Below are 22,500 nucleotides of genomic sequence, written 5' to 3' on the forward strand. Positions count from 1 at the left end.
AACAAACAGACACGCACACCTACGCACACAGGCACAAACGCATGCATGTGTGTGTGTTTGTGTTTACAAACACACGGCACTCACAAAGAATAGAGAGACAGAAGGATGAAGACAGGGTACAAAGGACAAGGGGGGTTTTATTTTCGTTCAACACACATTTCTAAACCGACATTAACGAAGGCATTACAACCTTGTAATAGATGAAACGGCATTCAAAGACATCCCAAGAGGCCTAAGAGGAGTTTTAGAATAATGAAAACAGAGTTGTGTTTCATTATACCATGCTGACGTTCGCATTAGGAAATACAACAGTGTGTAAGCATGGGTCATTAGCAAAACATGTGTAGCAATGTGTCAATAATATACTGTAAATCTATTAGTACTAATGGTACTGTCATCTGTAAAGTTGATAATTAGGGGATGGCTCAAATTGGCATGATATTTTTTTTATGGTTATTGGTTATTAATTAACTAATAACTTATTATTGTATGGTTATTAATAATAACCACTCCTCATAGGGTTCTTCTGAATGTAATGATGCTGTTTTTTATAATGTTTGTTAATTCCTTATTATTACAATAAAAAAAAGAAATATATATATGAAATATATGATAATATTTGTAAAATATACGATCACTTAAATTTAAAGATATTATATATTTTTAACTGAATAAAATGCTATAGTGATAAAGCATAGAGTATTTATAGTATAAATCGCTTGTATCTTTATGTATTAATGTTATATTATATATTATAGTTACATTACGGGAATACAAATATATGTAAACTGTCATTAATTATCTCGTGTACATATTCCCTGACGTAGCCTCCCTATCCACTCCTGCTCACTCATTGCTAAGCATGTATGTTTCCTCACAGAGAGCACAGTTTACATCTGACAAAACACAGACTGCATGTGCCGCAGACGCAAATTAATTAACAGGAACACAATGAATGGCTCCTTGCGTTGTTGTTGCTATTTAGATGATTGTCTCAGATAGAGGTGGAGACGAAGATCAGGGATGGGGGGGGGATGGGGGGGGCGGACGTAGTTGGACGTAGACTAATCCTCATAGGAGTAGTGAGAACGCTGGGGTTGCACATTCCTGGACACAAATCAACATAATTGTCTCAGTGCAAATTACAGCTGGGGCATTTTAGCGGGCGAGAGGAACAGCGAGGAGACAGAGAGTGTGGAAGCAGAGGTCGTAACCTTCCAGTTCCACAGCTTCTCTGTCTGCTCCTTACGGCCGGCTTGCGTGCACGTAAAATATAGTCACGTGCACTCGCATGGCAGCGCACGCATGCGCTGAACGGGCAACCGCAACCGGGGAAGGTAGGGGAGAGAGGTATGGCAATATGGCGGCAGCCTCACAACATTATTCAATTCATATTTTCTCCCATCCGCCGCCGCAAAGCCAAATACTTTTATCTGGATTGTCCGTTCATGATATTCTTTTTTAGCACTGTCTACGTTCTCAGAACGTCAATCTATGTTTGGTCACTTCTACTTACATACCACACACAAGGAAGCAAGGCGGCATAACAGAACAGAACGTCACATCACAGGTATGGTGGGGTGGGTCATGACAGGGGACGAGAATAGCGTAAGAAAAGTGTTCCACACACAGCAGCGACGGGTAGTGTGGTAAAGTGTAGCCTTGCCGTTTCCTGCAGATGACGACGGCCAGGAAGGTGAGCAGGCCCGACACCAAGGCAACACAGATCCATGTGATGCTAATGGCTCTGTATCGTATGGGCACTGCAGAGACACACACACACATAAAGAGCAAACACACACACATGAACACACAAACACACACACACACACACACACACACACACACACACACACACACACACAAACACAAACACACGCACAAACATAAACAGACATACACACAGAAACACACACACACACACACACACACACACACACACACACACACACACACACACACACACACACAAATACATATAAATAAATAACAAACACACAGGTACAGAGAGAACACACTCACACACTCACACCAACACACTCAAAATGTACACAACTACACCTACACACCACACATACATAAATATCATACAAACAGGTACACAGAGAATACACACACACACACACACACACACACACACACACACACACACACACACACACACACACACACATAAATTAAATACCCACCAAAACATAAAAAACAACTCATACACACAGACACACATATACAGACACAAACACACACAAAAAAAACACACACATTTGGAACATACGCACAATGTGATCAAAGTGAACAATAAATGTGTACAAACAAATTTCAAAGGGAAAACAAAGACAGCAGCACAAAGGTGTTTAACTAGATTATTTACTAAAGGCTGGGAATTTCTAAGTGGATTCTTGAATGCAGGTACTGTTACAGAAATAACAGACCAGTTCAATTTGAATATTCAGATATTCTTGTATATCTCTCTTGTAGCACGAAGAAGAAGAAAACATTTGTTCTCCGGTGTCAGCGCTTGAGATTAACATTGATTATTTTACCACAGCGTAAAATAAATCAAGCATTTCATTTGCAAAAATTCTAATTTAACTGAGCATGTTTAAAATTGTACATTACTATATTATGTGTTTCTATTTTTTTTTAAGAATAGAAGTCGCAATTAGGAATCACTGACATTGTGAAAAAAAAAGAAATAGACTCAGCATTGCAAATCATAGCATTGCAACCATATTTATAGGCTGGCTACTTTTTTTGGATTGTTTTTGGAGAGGCTTGTGCAACTGTGGCAATACGCCAAACCCATTTTGAATGCTGCATTGAGCAAAACCCTGCCTCTCCTGATAGCAGAAAAGACATAACATCATGTTCCATCGTTCTAAACAAATACCTCTCTCCCCCTCGCTCCGCCTCTCTCGCTCTCTCCCCCTCTCCCGCTCTCTCTCCAGTACCCCCTGCTGCGCTACCTCCATCAACAGTTCCACACGTACAGCTACAGGCAGTCATAAAGCAGGGCCCGTGGTAGAGTGGTTAGGATGTGCAGCAGCTCTGTGGACGTGTTTACAATTGAAGGAATATCAACACTGCTGTCTGCTCCACACTGGCTGCTCGCTGTTGAGCAGCAGGGACTGCTGGCCTGACGCTATGTTACTTTAAAAACAGGCTCAAGGGAGGAAAAGTTCAGACGAGAAAGGAAAATAATCATCGTCTTGACAACTTCTTTTAAATAAACTACTGCATTCATTCCTAAATAATTACATCATATCTAATTTTGGAGATCAAAACGTAAATCCAAGCATGAATAATGCATGAAAAACCCAGGCTGAGATTTTGTATTTGTTTTGTCTGGCCTGCCATTTAGTCTGTTTGAAACGGGCGGCCCGCACATGTTGGGCCCGCTGGTATGCTCATGCTCTCAGTGAGCCTGCATTCATTACAACCTTCGATGTGTTGACTTACCGATGAAAAATACCCACAAAAAAGCTAGAGTTCACAACAAAGTGCTACACAGTACTGCTGGAGAGTAAACTCTTCAGTTGTCAGATTCCCCTCCACCTGGGCATGCTCCAGTAGTGGGCCATCCACAATTCTCTCTCTCTCGCTCTCTTCCTCAAAGCTCTTTAAGACCATAATTATGATAAAGGGCTCCATAAACAAACCCGACTTGACTTGTGTGCAGCCATTGTTTTAAGCTCCAACTGGCAGCACTTTTTCTTTTGCTGGCAGAAACACTCCTTGCCATTTGATTGGGGCCGTAATTGGCCTCTCTGACAGCAGGCCAATTCCATGGGCCAGCGCCCCCCTGCTGTGCGGACTGACTGGGGTGTGAGGGAGAAGCTCTGTGTCCGTGCCAGATCAGAAACAAACATGCCCCGCAGACCCCACTAAGAGGGAAGGATCGGAGAAAAATATGGGCCGGATCTTCAGGAAATAATTTGTTCATACTTTTTCTGGTCTGACGTTTAGCCGTTTGATGCAGAGCCCAAAACACACACACACACCCATGCAGACGGACACACAAACACAAAAAACATTTATAAGCACACATACACACACACGTTGACAGGCACAGGGACATATAAACACACACACACCCTCACAGACAGACACAGGGACACGCAGAGACATACACATAGACACACGACTCATATACACATTACACGCACACACACACACACACACACACAGACACACACACACACACACACACACACACACACACACACACCCACCCACCTGCTTTCCCGGTCTGGATCTCTATGTTGTGGCTGAAGCGGCCGCAGCCCGCAGAGGTCCGAGCTCGGATCTGGAAGATGTACTTGGTGCCGGGCTTCAGCCCTGAGACGATGGCACTGGTGCTCCGGGACTTCAGGGTGGAGTAGTTCTGGTGCTCATGGTCCTGGGAAAGTAGAGATAGTAGGGAGATCTGAACACGTTTATATAATAATATACCAGAATATGTGTTTGTATTTATTTTAAAGTGCCTTTGTGCACCTGGAAAAGTTATTTAATTAAAATAATGATAAATCATTATGATAATGATCTTCATTATAGGATGATGATGTTGATGATAATGATGATGATGATGATGATGATGATGATGATGATGATGATGATGATGATGATGATGATAATGATGATTATTATTATTATTATTATTAAAGGAGAAAAAACAATAGCAACCCTGTTAAGGTTAAATATTAAAGGATAAAAATCAAGTTAAATCCTTTTGTTGGGGGCATTGCGGTTTTATGAAAAGAGAGCTCAGCCTAGATACTGTCGACATGGCTAACACATATATATATATATATATATGTATTTAAATCGTATAGTGGTTATCCTCGGTAGCTTACATCCTCCCACCCTGTCTCCCGCCCGATGGAGGGAGCGGGAGACCCTCTATCTTCTCACGAGCCACTTTCCTCCATCAAAGCTACTTACAACTTTACTGGGGGAAAAACGTAATTGGTAATGGGTATTTAATTGCTTTGTAAATCATATCTGTTGAAATGATTTCATCAGTGTAAAACATATCACATGGAAACGACTCTCAGGTCCCCGCTGTTCTGCTGTGCGAACACAGAAGGACGGCCGCGTCGGGGGTTTGTTTTTTAGATATGTATGTCTTTTTTTGCTCTGTTACAGAAGCCATCCTTCTGTAACAAAGGAAATAAGGAGACGCCAGCACTGGAGTTTACAAAGAACATTAGTGTAGTCACGTAGGAATAGCGTCTTGTTTTCAGCATTTTAAATCAAATACTCGTTTTGACTGCGAGTTAAGTAGGAACATTTCTTATTTTTAACACTGAAGCTCATCTGTACTTAGTGCCACTTCCACTGTGTATCTGTGCTAATAAATACAACTCATTTCGCTGGACGCAACGCAAACTCCAACGGATTCTTCAACGATGGACGGTGGGATCGGGGGGTCATACCCCGGGTATTGTGACTTGGAAAAGGCTTGCGTCTGGTCTTGCGTAACAGGCCTCGACGGGAAGCCCTGCATGCGTTGTTCATACTGGTCTCATGTTGTCGGAGAACCCGCACCATGTGTACACCGACATTGATTAACTAAATCTCGGCCCCTCCTTTTCAGTCCCAGGTGAACTTGACGCCATGTCGATAAAGACGGGCTCAGCATTTCAAACAAACACAGCACACCGTCTCGCCTCTTCCAATCACATCACTCCTGTTACAGGCTATGACACAGGTCATATCCCAATTGCGGCCTACGGTTCTTTCCACCCTCGTATCCCGTTTCTGAAATGACAGAAGTCTGATACGGGCCAAATGCTTTCCTCTCTTTGTGTTGCAGTGAACGCTGCACAGTGTGTCTGAACACCACTGTTTACTGGGCTGCGACCACGAGGTCTTAAGTCCACACTCTGCTGACTTGTCCTCTTGAAATCCCTGCAGGGCTCCGTGGCCCCTCATAGCGGGCCCCAGATTAAGACCCCCAGTCGCAGGGGAGGGGTGCTAATCCCGGAGAACGGCCTCTCAGGTCTTTCTGCTTGTTTGGTGTGTGACGCACCGCAGACCTTTAGCGCTACCCGCTCAGCAATTAGAGGATTTTTATCAAACACGAACACACACACAAACAGACACACAAACACACACAGACACACACACACTCACACACACACACACACACACACACACACACACACACACACACACACACACACACACACACACACAGACACCCACCCACCCACCCACCCACCCACCCACACACACACACACACACACACACACACACACACACACACACACACACACACACACACACATAGACACCGACACCCAAACACACACACACACACACACACACACACACACACAAACAATCACAGACACACACACACACATATGCATTTACACACACATGTGCACAGACACACACAAACATGCATGCACATAAAGACACATACTTACTAACAGACACATACAAAGGTCTTTTTACAGGAGCACAAACATACACATTCAATTGTGCATCCAAACCTCATTACCAAAAGCCCATGGGCATGGACGCATAGGTACAGACAACCGCATGAACACACTTACATACACCCATTGATAGACACTCACAATTAAAATGTTCAGAGACACACACATACACACACACACACACACACACACACACACACACACACACACAAACACACACATACATACACACACAAACACACACACACAGACAGACTCAAAGCAACAATTAACTTCTATCCGGGCTCGTGTGGCTGTGGAACACATGCTGTCTCTGTCAGTTCCACTAAGTTGGAATCTGCAATCCTATCTCTATCTCTCTCCATCTCTCTCCATCTCTCTCCATCTCTCTCCTTCTTTCCCTCTCTCTGTCCAACTCTATCTTTCTGTCTGTCTGTCTGTCTGTCTGTCTGTCTGTCTGTCTCTCTCTCTTTATCTCTCTCTCCCTCCCTCCCACTCTCTCTCTCTCTATTTGTGTCTCTCTCCCCCCTGTTTCCTTTCAATTAGCCCGGCTGCCAGCCAGGCACTGTCCTCAGATGGAGTTATCCAGACACCCTCCCTGGCAGCCTCTCTGTATTATTTATCAAGACAAAGTCGTTGTGTTCGCGCCGGTCTCCCCCAGTCCATGTAAAGCATAGCCTGGACCCAGGGTCTGTGGGGGACTCCCACTACCGCTCATTTTTATAGTTATTTTCTGTCGCAGGGGGAAGATATGCATGCATCAAGGCAGAGGCGAGGCACACAACACAAACACCACTAGACTTCTATGGTTCAGTAGGTAGCAGAGTCGTGTTTCACAAAGCGTCTCTACCGAGCCATCCACACCACACCGGGAATCTCCTTTGAACTCGTATTGTGCTATGATCATTTTGCATCGTTTTTATTATTATTATTATTATTATTATTATTATTATTATTATTATTATTATTATTATTATTATTATTATTATTGTAGGAACTTGTATATTATGTTTTAGCATCATTATTAATGTGGTGGTTGACTTGAAACTAATACTATATTATGCCTAGGACATAATATTAAACTATTATCATTTAGAGTCTTTATTCAAATTGGGGTGGCCTAGGAAATTATATCATACTATCATCCTTTGTGTCATTATGAGTATTTTAGTTTGGAAGCTGAAGCGTACATTTATTTCTTTTTCTGGGGGGACTATATACTTTACGGGGGTATTCAACATCATCCCCGATTTCAAGGGCAATCATAATCATAATTTTGAAGGGGGCAAACTGACCCCCTCCACCGTGGGGGGGCCTGGGGGTGGGGGGGGACTTTGGGGCGTACCGTCTGGTAGTACTGGATGTGGTACTCTAGGGGGGGGGCGTACCTTCTGGTAGTACTGGATGTGGTACTCTAGGGGGGGGGCGTACCTTCTGGTAGTACTGGATGTGGTACCTTCTCATAGTACTGAATGTAGTACTCTAGGTGGTTGTACCTTCTCATAACACTGGATGTGGTACTCTAGGCGGTTGTACCTTCTCGTAGTACTGGGTGTCGTACTCTAGGGGGGCGTACCTTCTCGTAGAACTGGATGTGGTATTTTAGATGGTCGTACCTTGTCGTAGTACTGGATGTGGTACTTTAGGTGGGCGTACCTGTTGGTAGTAATGGATGTCGTACCTTGTCGTAGTACTGGATGTGGTATTTTAGATGGTCGTACCTTGTCGTAGTACTGGATGTGGTACTCTAGGTGGGCGTACCTGTTGGTAGTAATGGATGTCGTACCTTCTCGTAGTACTGGATGTGGTATTTTAGATGGTCGTACCTTGTCGTAGTACTGGATGTGGTACTCTAGGTGGGCGTACCTGTTGGTAGTAATGGATGTCGTACCTTCTCGTAGTACTGGATGTGGTATTTTAGATGGTCGTACCCTCTCGTAGTACTAAATGTGGTACTCTAGGTGGGCGTACCTGTTGGTAGTAATGGATGTCGTACCTTCTCGTAGTACTGGATGTGGTATTTTAGATGGTCGTACCCTCTCGTAGTACTAAATGTGGTACTCTAGGTGGGCGTACCTGTTGGTAGTAATGGATGTCGTACCTTCTCGTAGTACTGGATGTGGTATTTTAGATGGTCGTACCTTGTCGTAGTACTGGATGTGGTACTTTAGGTGGGCGTACCTATTGGTAGTAATGGATGTCGTACCTTCTCGTAGTACTGGATGTGGTATTTTAGATGGTCGTACCTTGTCGTAGTACTGGATGTGGTACTCTAGGTGGGCGTACCTGTTGGTAGTAATGGATGTCGTACCTTCTCGTAGTACTGGATGTGGTATTTTAGATGGTCGTACCTTGTCGTAGTACTGGATGTGGTACTCTAGGTGGGCGTACCTGTTGGTAGTAATGGATGTCGTACCTTCTCGTAGTACTGGATGTGGTATTTTAGATGGTCGTACCTTGTCGTAGTACTGGATGTGGTACTTTAGGTGGGCGTACCTGTTGGTAGTAATGGATGTCGTACCTTCTCGTAGTACTGGATGTGGTATTTTAGATGGTCGTACCTTGTCGTAGTACTGGATGTGGTACTCTAGGTGTGCGTACCTGTTGGTAGTAATGGATGTCGTACCTTCTCGTAGTACTGGATGTGGTATTTTAGATGGTCGTACCTTGTCGTAGTACTGGATGTGGTACTCTAGGTGGGCGTACCTGTTGGTAGTAATGGATGTCGTACCTTCTCGTAGTACTGGATGTGGTATTTTAGATGGTCGTACCTTGTCGTAGTACTGGATGTGGTACTCTAGGTGGGCGTACCTGTTGGTAGTAATGGATGTCGTACCTTGTCGTAGTACTGGATGTGGTATTTTAGATGGTCGTACCTTGTCGTAGTACTGGATGTGGTACTCTAGGTGGGCGTACCTGTTGGTAGTAATGGATGTCGTACCTTCTCGTAGTACTGGATGTGGTGTTTTAGATGGTCGTACCCTCTCGTAGTACTAAATGTGGTACTCTAGGTGGGCGTACCTGTTGGTAGTAATGGATGTCGTACCTTCTCGTAGTACTGGATGTGGTATTTTAGATGGTCGTACCCTCTCGTAGTACTAAATGTGGTACTCTAGGTGGGCGTACCTGTTGGTAGTAATGGATGTCGTACCTTCTCGTAGTACTGGATGTGGTATTTAAGATGGTCGTACCTTGTCGTAGTACTGGATGTGGTACTCTAGGTGGGCGTACCTGTTGGTAGTAATGGATGTCGTACCTTCTCGTAGTACTGGATGTGGTATTTTAGATGGTCGTACCTTGTCGTAGTACTGGATGTGGTACTCTAGGTGGGCGTACCTGTTGGTAGTAATGGATGTCGTACCTTGTCGTAGTACTGGATGTGGTATTTTAGATGGTCGTACCTTGTCGTAGTACTGGAGGTGGTACTCTAGGTGGGCGTACCTGTTGGTAGTAATGGATGTCGTACCTTCTCGTAGTACTGGATGTCGTACTCCAGGATGACTCCGTTGGGCTGGCGCGGTGCGTGCCACTGCAGGCTGACGGTGTTCTGGCTGGCGTTCTCCTGACGGATTGCGAGCACCTCGGACGGGGCTGCGAAAACAAGAGAAGACAAACCAGGGAGAAAAGCATCTGCCCAAGGCATGACAGGACAGGGGCCCCTGGAACGCTGAGGGGGGGGGGGGGGGGGGCAACGCAACACAGCACATTATCCTCGTCTGAGACAAAAGGCACATTCACTCAGCCAGCCAGGGCGAGATCTCAAGTTAAAAAAAAACGTGCAATTACTGGGGAAGTGATGTTGTAATTTGTCATTTCATCCCTGGTGTTAGATATGTCTTCAAACTGTCATGAAGCCTCTGAAATTGCCTCTGGGCTGCTTACAATATCTTCGAGGACCAACACATAATTTAACAATAAAACAATATATTGCTTTATGTTTGTGTGTTTGTGCGTGTGTGTGTGTGTTTGTGTGTGTGTCTTTGTGGGTGTCCAGTTTAGAGAGCCCTACCTCCTGGTCTGGATGGAGGTGGGGTGGGGGAAGAGGTGGGCGTGAGGGTAGGGTGGGTGTGAGCCCTACCTGCCTGGTTGGTGGTGATGTTGACGGAGGCGTAGGGCACGGGCTCCCCGCTTAGTCGCGTCACGGCGTTGGTGGCCAGGATACGGAAGGTGTAGTTGGCGTGCGCCACCAGGTTCAGCACCGTCACCCAGGGGTCCGTCAGCCCACTGGGCCGCGGCACGAAGCGCACGCTGCCGCCCAGTGCGGCCGCCGACCCCGAGCGCTCCACCGAGCTGCCTGCCGGCCCCCCCTCCACCCCCCCGTACTGACGGAGCCCTTGGCGACGCCCCCGAGCTGGGAGGAGGCGGCGGAGGCGGAGGTGAGGCAGTCCTCGCAGGGGGGCCGGTGGCGGGCCGCTGCAGCGCTGACACAGGACGCTGTACTGCAGGTCGCTGCGTCCCCCCCGTGTCCAGCGGACGCCCCCACTCAAGGAACACCGAGGTCCCGTTCACAGAGGAAACCACGCTGACCGGGGCGGACGGAGGGCCTGGGAGAGAGAGAGAGAGAGAGAGAGGGAGAGGAGAGAGAGAGAGAGAGAGAGAGAGAGAGAGAGAGAGAGAGAGAGAGAGAGAGAGAGAGAGAGAGAGAGAGAGAGAGAGAGAGAGAGAGAGAGAGAGAGGGAGAGAGAGAGAGAGACAGAGAGAGAGAGAGAGAGAGAGAGAGAGAGAGAGAGAGAGAGAGAGAGAGAGAGAGGGAGAGAGAGAGAAATACAAAGGGAGAGAGAGACAGAGGGAGATAGAGAGAGAGAGAGAGAGAGATAGAGAGAGAGAGAGAGAGAGAGACAGAGAGAGAGAGAGAGAGAGAGAGAGAGGAGAGAGAGGGAGAGAGAGAGAGAGAGAGAGAAATACAAAGGGAGAGAGGGAGAGAGAGAGAGAGACAGAGAGAGAGAGAGAGAGAGAGAGAGAGAGAGAGAGAGGGAGAGAGAGAGGGAGAGAGAGAGAGAAATACAAAGGGAGAGAGGGAGACAGAGGGAGAGAGAGAGAGAGAGAGAGAGAGAGAGAGAGATGGAGAGACAGAGAGAGAGAGAGAGAGAGAGAGAGAGAGAGAGAGAGAGAGAGAGAAATACAAAGGGAGATGAGAGAGACCAGAGGGAGAGAGAGAGAGAGAGAGAGAGAGAGAGAGCGAGAGCGAGAGAAATACAAAGGGAGAGAGAGACAGAGGGAGATAGAGAGAGAGAGAGAGAGAGAGAGAGAGAGAGAGAGAGAGAGAGAGAGAGAGAGAGACAGAGAGAGACAGAGGGAGAGAGACAGAGAGAGAGAGAGAGACAGACAGAGAGAGACAGAGGGAGAGAGACAGACAGAGAGAGACAGAGAGAGAGACAGAGAGACAGAGGGAGAGAAGTAATTCATACTTTTGGCATTATCTCTTTGCAGGGCAAATTTGGAATTTTAATTAGGTCAGGGTGAGTCATAATGTTGCTTGGATGAAGTCAATGATATGTGTGTGTGTGCATGTGTGTGTGCGTTGTGTGCGCGTGTGGGCCTGCATGCATACATATGGGCCTGTGCATATGGTTTGCATGAGGGCCTGCGTGCGTGTCCTCTTACGGCTGCAGGGGGCCGCTGGGGCATCGTCGGGGGCCCGGTAGTGGCTGGAGTCACAGGGGCAGAAGAGGGCGGCCCTGGTCTCTGAGTGGCTGTGTTGGGGACACTTCCCACACAGCCCGTCCCCCGCCACCGGCTTATAGAAGCCCATCTCACAGGCTGCAGAGAGGAGAGAGAGAGGGAGAGGGAGAGGGAGAGAGACAGAGACAGAGAGAGAGACAGAGAGAGAGAGATTAAGAGAGAGAGAGACAGACAGAGACAGAGACAGAGAGAGAGAGAGAGAGAAAGAGAGAGAGAGCGAGAGAGAAAGAGAGAGAGAGAGAGAGAGCGAGAGAGAGAGGGGGACATCAAGAGGGAGGAGGAGGGAAAGTGGGACATTTTCCTTTTTAATAGAGACCTAGTATGGCAGAGGGATTTGTCTTAATCACTCTGGGCATGGTGAAATTAATAGAGAAATTATTGGCAGAACCAAATGAATCCTCTTTGCATGTGTATATGTGTGTTTTTGCGGATGCGTGTGTGTGTGCGTGCATAGTAAATCACCCTTCAACTTTTTTTTGGGAGGGGGGGGGGATGAAAAGTGTGCCATCGCCCGCTTGGCACACAGGGGAGACAACCTCAAACCCTATATATAATTACAGGGCTTTGTTGCTATAGCGGCCGTGCTGGGGAGAGCGGTGGGGGGAGGGTTTAGGGGTGTCTATGAGTGTGAGGAGATGAAAGTCCTCTCCACCCCCACCCCCACTCCATCTCTCCTCTCTCTCCGCACAGATTTGGGATGAAGAGGCTGTGAACTTGTGATACCTCCCTCGGGGCTCCGCCAGAAATCTGGACCAGCGCCTCAACCTTTTTCAGCAGCGCTCTCTCTCTCTCTCTCTCTCTCTCTCTCTCTCTCTCTCTCTCTCTCTCTCTATCCCTCTCTCTGATACATATTTCGCTTTCAACTTCCAATGCGCTGATTAATAATGGAAGCGGAGCCGATAAATGTATTCTCTTTTCAGCTAGCTAATGGGGCTGCTTCTGCTGCTGCTTCTGCTGCTGCTGGTAAGTGGGACGCGGGGTAATGCCGAAGCCTTACCGTGCATATTTCTGCTCCCCTCACACAATAAATAAAGCAAATCCTTTTGCATTTGGACTGAACTGACTCACAAACTTCAAAAACAGACACACAAACAAACAAGAAGAAAGTGACTCACAAACAAACAAGACAAAAAGTTGTGGTTTAGGGAAAAAAAGAAGCGATTCCCTTGTCGTCCGATGATAGAAGCAGATTCTTCGGGCCCTCCTTTCTTCACAACACACACACACACACACACACTCATGCACGCACACACCCACAGAAACACACACATACTCATGCACACACACACACATACGCACAGGTGTACACTTACATGCACACACACACACACACACACACACACACACACACACACACACACACACACACACACACACACATACACGCATACATACAAACACAACACACACACCCAACACACATACACACATGCATGTACACACACATAGATACGCGAACACACCAACATACTCACATGCACACACAACACACACGTGTATGCACACACTCATAGACACACACACGCACACACACACACACACACACACAAACAATTGCATGCAGGCATGCACACAGACAAACACACATGCTTGCATGTAGGCATACACACACACACAAAACACACACACACACACACACACAAACACAACACACACACACAACACACATACACACATGCATGTAAACACACATAGACACACACACACACACAAACACAAAAAATTGCATGCAGGCATACTCACACACACACACACACAACACACACACACATGCATGCACACACTCATAGACACACACACACACACACACACAATCAATTTCATACAGTACACATGCACACACACTTGCGCATGAACACACACATAGACATAACACTCACGCACTTACTCACACACACACACACACACACACACACACACACACACACTTGCATGCAGGCATGCACACACACAAACACACACATGCTTGCATGTAGGCATACAAACACACACACACACAAACACACACACACAAACACAACACACACACATACACACAACACACACACACACACATTGGCTGAGAGTGAGAATATATATACTGATTCGATCTCCTGCAAGTATTCCATTAGAGAAAACATCTTGAAGTACAGCAATGGATCAGAGATATAGAAACGCAGCAGCAAGACTGAGTTTGGTTTTGGATAATATCTGAGCCCCTGTGCTGAGCTATAGAGCCGGAGCCTGAGGCTGTGGGCTGACAGAGATGCTGGATGTGTCGGGGAGCTCAACGAGTGTATATGGGACTACCATAGGTTGACAGATGGTGGAGGGAACACAACAGGGGTGTCTGTCTTTTTTTCTTTAAGCGTCGGACTGTCAAAGTAGAAAAAATCATGCAAACTTTGTTTCCCTGCAGTACTTGTCAGTATCCATTGTGAACATGAACAAGCCAATCAGAGGGGACGGAGCCTTCGGTTTTTTCCAAGATGGAGGAGCGACTTGTGACTCCACATATTCTCTGAACTATATGTAAGCCCAATGTTGAAGTTGTGAATTCTGATTCTTTCACCTGGAAAAATGAATGGTTTTGTAGTTGACAGACTTTGTATATAGATTAAGCTAAAACACTCCAGCACTTTCCAATTTGACTGAAACATAGAGCACTGACTCCCGACACATCTCTATACAATCTCCATCCTCTGATGTGAAGCTGCAGCCCCACTAGATTGAGGAGGAGTAGGAAATGGACCAGACATGTGTGTGTGTGTTTATATATATATATATATATATATATATATATATATATATATATATATACATCTATGTGCGTAGCTGGTGGTTGATTAGATAAAAGCATTTCGACCAAATGCACAATACATTATCAATATGCATAGGGATTATGTGAGGATCTGTCTGAACGCACACACACACACGCATACACCCACACACACAGGCACACATAAACAGACCCACAGACACACTCTCAATTGTCTAACACACACGCACACACACACACACACACACACACACTCAGACCCAGTCAGTGTGTGATGGAACAGATGTGAGGGCAGCAGTGTTATCTGTGTTTCTCGGCAGGAGCCCCCACAGGAACCTCCACACAGAAACAAACTATTTGAGGTTGCAGTATTTATCCCAGACTGTTTTTCATCTCTGCCTCATCCGGCTAATCCCCTGCTTTTTATTTTTTAATTTTTCTCCAGTTAAAACCCCCGAGTTGAAAAGCGGGTCGCGATAAACATGGTAAAAAACAACTGGTTCATGGCGGGGAGACGGCCCTTTGAAGTCTCACTGACACATCCACCAGTTTAACGGGGACACACACACACACACACACACACACACACACACACACACACACACAAATATAGACATTTCCATACTCACACTTATGCAAACATAAAAAGAAAAACACTTTATGCAGACGTTATCAGTTAAGTGAGGGGTGGCCGGTCAGGGTGCTAGTGGGGTGCTGGGAGCCAGGAGCAGACCGGGGTAAGGAGGTGATGCAGCACGTATGGGTGGGGGTTTAGGAAGGAGAATTCAAAAATCGTCTACAGAGCTATAGAATTTCATGAGCAAAAATGACCCAAATCTATGCAAAGGTAGCACAGGCGTGTACGTTAAATCTCCTACAGTCAGCAGCCAGCTCTCTTCTCTACACTAACTTCACTTTACTTTCAGAAATACAATGTCTGCTAGAATTTGGCCGTACTAAATAATACCATAGTAGCAAATGTAATAGTTCACAATATTTATGCAGGTAAATAGTACGTATGGACAGAGGGCGCACAATAAACGGACGGGAAATGCAAAAAGAGAGAGAAAGAGATGTGGAGAGAGAGAGAGGGCGAGAGAGAGACTCTATTAGAGTAAAACTGTTTGAACAGTGCACATGTTGCTTCATGTTTGCTCGTCTAGTGTGTGTGTGGTTTTGTGTGTGTGTGTGTGTGTGTGTGTGTTGCCTGCTTTTGTGTGTGTGTGCCTGCTTCTGTGTGTGTGGGTGTGTGTGCCTGCTTCTGTGTGTGAGTGTGAGTGTGTGTGTGTGGTGTGTGTGTTTGCCTGCTTGTGTTAGTGCCTGTGTGTGTGTGTGTGTGTGTGTGTGTGCGTGCCTGTGCGTGTCCACCTCTGGTAGGTACATCTCAGGCGTGCGCACTCTTTGCATATTGTCGGGAGTGTCAGCGGCTGTCAGCGCCCCGCGAGCCGCTGCTGGAGAATTTGCATTACAATGAATCTTAATAGCCGCACGCTGCATTGTATGTGACCTTGATTCATTCCCTGTATGAGCAGGTAAATAAAAACACTGCACAAAGAGAGAGAGAGAGAGAGAGAAAGAGAGAGAGAGAGACAGAGAGAGAGAGAGACAGAGAGAGAGAGAGAGAGAGAGAAATTGGTGAATAAGTCTGGGAAGCTGGAAAGATGTTACCCAGTGGCTATTTTATAAATTTGTCGCGGAGCGTTGTGGAGGTCAAGGTAGAATGTACGGCTGGCGATGACAAATACACGATATCATCGGCTAATAGGTGACATCGCTGGGGCTCCACCTGTACAGAAAAGTGCCTGATCAATGATGTTTGTTGTTTACGCAAGCCCAACAAAGTCCCTTAGGAATGGTTAGAGAAAGAATAGATATCTTTTTCTACTTCTGTGTTGGTATTCCTTTAATTTATTCTGTAACAGCCTCTAGGCCGCTAATCTCTACATATTGATGTAAATATATATGGGTATTTTGTGTATCTTGGAAAAGGGATTGCTTGGATTTTACTTTTAGTGCAAATGAAGGTTAAATATTAAGACAATAACAAACAATCAACCGACTTTAAATAACATTCTGTATGCTTGCAGTGTTGGGATGGAAAACACATTGCTCATCTCAAGTAAGAGTGGCAAGTTAACAAATGTTTCAAATGCACAATCAGAATGATGCACTGGGCTTAATTGATGTTTACAGTTTTATTTTTCAGATAATGTCATTTTTCATTTGTGAAACTCTTAAAAATGCAAAAGGTTTCCGATGCCTGCCTTCTGGCCAGACGGAATGATTTCAGTAATAAATCATCAAATGAATGATTTCCTCATTCAACATGCCATCCCTCGAGTTTCCATACTGTACGCTATTATACGGTCAAACAAATTCTTCCGCAGTAAAGAAAAGCCGGCACATATGCGTACACTCTCCAGAGAGACAAATAGACCTGATATTTCTCACTTATTTACTCTATCGCTGACCTCGCAAAAACAACATCCCCCTCCCTGAAATAAAAAAGAAACACCCAACAAAACTCAACGCAAATCAGGTGACAAAGTTAGCGATGGAAGGAGGAAGCGGCTCTCGCTCTGCGCTCTCGCTTCCTCCCCCCCCTCCCACCGACCCCTTCCCTCGGGGGAGCGCATAAGGCCACTAACGAGCTGCTAAAGCTGTCCGCGTGATGGATGAGTGTGTCTGCCAGATCAGCTGCGAGAAATGGGGACACTCGCAATCCAGCTCGCTTTGCCCCACCCCACCACACCCTCCGCCTTCACCAGCACCGCGCCCTGGCCCCGCTCCTACCTGCACGCTAATCCAGATAGCTGCCTCCCTCAGCACACACACACACGCTCACACCCACCCTCGCTCACGCTCACACACGCTCACACACACACATGCTCACTCAATCACATGCTGACGCACACACACGCTCACGCACACACGCCCATGCACACACCCACTCGCGCTATAACCCGCCGCACAGAAACCACAAGACGCAGGTGGCTTATGCAAAAATTGCCCCCAAAAGGTACAAACTCCCCCCCCACACACACACACACACAGCAACGCAGGGAGAGCATCCTTTACTGTAATCATTTAGCTGCAGTTATACGGCCGTTCATCATGCGCCCAGCTCGACGGCCTTGGCATTTTGAACCTGACAGGCTAAACGCAAGAGATGAGGAATGGATGGAGGAAAGAGGGGTGCGCCTTCACAATCAGAACAGTCCTCATCGGCCACCAACAAGATGAATGGATATGAACGCACCCACACCACGCTGCACCACAGGAGAGCTTCCCACCAACACACCCCCCGCAATCACCCTAAAAATACAAGGGACGTTTGTAGGTATTCTGAATACCCCCCCCCCCCCCCCCCCCCCCCCACCATGCAGAGGGGGGGGAATGAAGGGTTGGGCCTGACCAAGCAGAAAAGCAGTGGTGGGTCCCAGCGGGGTCGCTGGGGGGTCCCCCTGCACGGCAGCGCCTGGGCTCGCGGTCACATTTACACCCTCATTTAGCACATGATGGAATGACCTCGTTGAGACGGAACAAATGAAAAGTGTGGCTGCTAAGTGGGGAGCGAGCAGGATTTATTGGCCCTCGGTGTGTGTGTGTGTGTGTGTGTGTGTGTGTGTGTGTGTGTGTGTGTGTGTACAGACCTAACAGCAAACTGCGATTGTATGCATTGTCGTGGATTTTGGGGGCGTGTGGCGTCCGCCCGGTTGTCGATGAGCTAATTTCTCCTCCCCCGGTGACCGTCAAAGGGGCGGCAGAGACAGAAATAATATGGTCAAAAGGCAAAGCCAGCATCTCCCACTGGGATCAAATCAATGGCATTGATTAAGCCGTCCCAACAAGAACATCGCACACTTTCTCTTTCGTGAAGAAAAAAATAAAACACAACACACAACTGGTAATTACAAAATCAAACGAGACAAATGCACCCTGGCTAATGAGCATTAAAACGGATGTTAATTATCCGATTGAATGCCTGTCACCATTAAACTCTGTCTGAGGCAACTGTGTGTGTGTGTGTGGGTGCATGGGTGTGTGTGTGTGTGTGTGTGCCTGTGCTTTTGTGTGTGTGTGTGTGTGTGTGTGTGTGTGTGTGTGTGTGTGTGTGTGTTTGTGGGTAAGCAAGGGAGGCCGAGGGTAATACAGCGGACGCACCTGGAAAACAAGGCTTTAACGGCTTTTCAACAGCTTGTGTGTGTTTGTAATGGTATTTTACTTTTTTTCATATTTTTATTATCCCCACAATTGTAAAATGAACTGTATTATATTTTATATTTATATTATATTATCGGAACATTGATGTAAAATTTGCAATATTGACAGTTTTAGGCAAAATGCAGCAAATTAATCTCAGAGCCAATCGACAGGGACGATAGATTGCTTTCAAAGGAGGAAGAAATTTCAGCAATCTTTATTCAATGACTCAAAGAAGAAAGAAATGATTCTTCAGAAGGATTCACCCACCACACATCTGAGATGAGAACAACCACCTGGTAACGCAATTAGTTTGGAATCTTTTGGCACATCTCATTGGTCAAACTACTATTCCACATCCTTTCCAACAAACACACACAAATCTATAAATGAATATACCCAGGAATAGAGTTAATTTAATTGGGTGAGATAAGAATATCCGATGAGCAGAGCCTGTACACACAAAGTTAAAGCTTCAAGCTGATAATGAGCTGAATCAAAACTTTCTGATTGTTTGCTCTAATTTACAAGAAAGAAAGAAAGAACTAAAGAAATATTGCAAGACAGAATGAAAGATATTGCTGGTGTTGAAATCCTGCGCAGTGCATGGTATGGTTTACATGTTTTTATGAAAATAGTTACTCAAATTATGCATTTGTGGGATTAAAGTCGACATGCTTAAGAGAAAGCCCTCCCAGTAAGCAGGCGCAAGACTTTTAGAATTAATAAACAAAATAATACAAGCTAGCGTAGCTGGGCTGACCTGAGTTGGAGGGCTTCAGGGAAGGTTGATAGTAAGACTCTTGTAAGGAAAGAGAGACTGCTATACTCTACAAACATTTTTATTTGTAGAATATATCTGTGATAAAATGTGATTTCATTTATTTCATCATTGGAATAACTAACGTTCAGCATTGACTACAGATATTGAAAGGTTATTCTGAGCTACTAGCTTTAGTTGAAACGTTACACTCTGCAATCTGAATCACCAGCATCCACACACATAAATAAACACACACACATACACACACACACACACACACACACACACACACACACACACACACACACACACACACACACACACACACACACACACACACACACCTAAAAAGGCACGGATATGGCTATGCAGAATTCAGGGGTGCGTGCGATAAACATGCCACCACCCCTACCACCACATGTCCATCAGTTTAACTCCACAAGAAGAGGCGGAGGCAGGAAATCATTGGGAGGAGTGGTGTGATCCCTGCAGGCGGCCGGATGACAGCGGCCATTGGATGCGTTATCATGTCGCCTGTCTCTTTACTGTCACCGCTAATAGCTCAGAGAGGCTCTGCACTCTGACCGCAGTGCCTTCTGCAGGCCGGGGGTGTCACGCTATGCCCACCCATCAATAATTCACCAGATTAAACGGATTGGCCAAGTGTTGAGTCGGGCTGTGTGTGTGTGTGAGTGTGACTGTGTTGAGAAGGGGTGTGTGTGTGTGTGTGTGTGTTTGTATGTGTGTTTCTGTGCATGTGTGTCTGTGGCGATGTGTGTGTGCGTGTGTGTGTGTGTGTATGTGCATGTGCGTGTTCGTGTGCATGTCTTTGCATGTGAGTGAGTGATTGAGTGTGTGCGTGTCTGTGTGTGTGTTTGTACGAGTGTGTTTCTTCCTCTTGGGTCTAGGTGTGTGTGTGTGTGTGTATGTATGTGTGTGTGTGTGTGTGCATGTAATTATATGCATTAAGTAATTGTGTGCGGGTGCGTTTTTTGTCTGTTGAGTTGGTGTGTGTGTGAGTGTGTTTGTGTGTTTACCAAACATTCAAACAGCTCATAGATCAGAAAGAACATATTTTTGTCTCCGATAGATTGTGCGGCCTGGTTTATTTGAGGGATTTGTCGCTCATCTCGGCCTTGTTTAAGGTTTTCTAAATCTCTCAGATCCGGCTTATGTCATATTCAGGTAGCATTGCCTGGTGTGTTAAAATGTCAACTTGAAGTGTTTATTTTATGTATTACACTGTAATTGTAAGAGGGTGTTTGAGAGACATTATTGCTGTGACAATAAACACTCTATAGGCTTCTCCACAAATGCTGTACACACATAAATCACCTTCACTGTTTGTGTTTATGTGGTGTGTGTGTGTGTGTGTGTTTGTGTGTGTGTGTGTGTGTGTGTGTGTGTGTGTGTGTGTGTGTGTGTGTGTGTGTGTGTGTGTGTGTTTGCGCTCATGGGTGTCACTCAACCCCTACTACGGAGACAGGACTGTGGCCAATCACAACAGAGAGGGCAGGGAAAGCTTGAGTGACACAACAGTGCCGTGTCCCGGTGAGATATGATTCATTCTGTCGCTCTCTCTCCCTCTCTACCTTTCTTTCATATGGCTGCCTTGCTCGCTCTCCCACACACTCTTTCCAGTCCCACACCAATACCAATCTTTCTTTATTTTCTTGTCTTTCTTTTTCCACCTATCTCCTCTGCTCCCAGTCTGCTCCCATCCTCCCAGTGTCGCCTTCTCTCCGGCCTCCCATTAGGTGACCAATCACAATCTTCCTTCAGCACACAATCAAGATGTGGATGAAATGGAATCAGCCTTGAATGGTTTGTCACCAGGAGAGATGAGAGGACTTTGGAGGTGTGCGTTCAGGAAGGTTTTAAAGTTAGATGAATAAAAGAATAATTGAATTGATTAAATCAGAGCTTGTTTCCTGCTGATACCTCCACCAATGGGATGTGCGCTACACGGCCTTGCTGCTGAGATACCGCAGGCACTGCAGGGTGATTCAGACGTCGGCTGCGAGCCACCAGATTAGGTTCAGGGCAGGGGTTGTCACGGCTACTAAACTGGATTCACTCCAATGTTTTTATCTGGAAGAGAAAATGTGCAGTTTTACATCAATTCAGATTTTACATACGAGGCACATTGTGAATAAATAGGGTATTTTGGAACCGGTCCCTGGCATAGTTAATCACCTGAAGTGTGTGTGTACCTCGGCAAGCCTGCCCATGTGACTGTCTGTATACATGACTGTGTGTGTGTTTGATTTGGGCGATCGCTGTAGCGTTTGAATGGTGTTGTCAGAAAGTATGTTTGTCTTCCTGCTCTTCTTTAATCAGGGACATTTCAATTAGCAGGTAAACACGGCACACTGTTCGGGCACCACACTCAGCGGAGTTCAAATTGGTTGATAGGAATCTCAGAGGAAATGCCATATAAAGAGATTAGCGTCCACGGTGTGTGTGTGTGTGTGTGTGTGTGTGTGTGTGTGTGTGTACATGTGTTTGTGTGTGTGTGTGTGTGTGTACATGTGTTTGTGGGTGTGTGCATGTATTAAAAATAGCTGAGAAAGATAATCATTGTGTGTGTGTGAGTGTGTGTGTGTTAAAAAAATACTGGGAAAGATTGATATCAGTGTGTGTGTGT

The 22,500-nt window shown here is 45.9% G+C and overlaps 1 protein-coding gene across 1 annotated transcript in view; it reads right to left on the reverse strand.

The window, feature by feature from the left end:
* Positions 1 to 22,500, reverse strand: part of epha8 (eph receptor A8) — a gene marked incomplete at both ends in the record, with an annotated part of 86,912 nt that overhangs the window by 11,732 nt on the left and 52,680 nt on the right. The window contains 8 exon segments of the mRNA XM_079741768.1: positions 1,631 to 1,763; positions 4,237 to 4,399; positions 9,914 to 10,038; positions 10,526 to 10,768; positions 10,771 to 10,844; positions 10,846 to 10,907; positions 10,909 to 10,991; positions 12,052 to 12,207. Of these exon segments, the coding sequence (XP_079597894.1) occupies positions 1,631 to 1,763; positions 4,237 to 4,399; positions 9,914 to 10,038; positions 10,526 to 10,768; positions 10,771 to 10,844; positions 10,846 to 10,907; positions 10,909 to 10,991; positions 12,052 to 12,207 (1,039 nt within the window).

The sequence above is a fragment of the Pollachius pollachius genome (genome assembly GCF_949987615.1).
Source record: "Pollachius pollachius genome assembly, chromosome: 8".
In the NCBI taxonomy this organism is placed as follows: domain Eukaryota; kingdom Metazoa; phylum Chordata; class Actinopteri; order Gadiformes; family Gadidae; genus Pollachius; species Pollachius pollachius.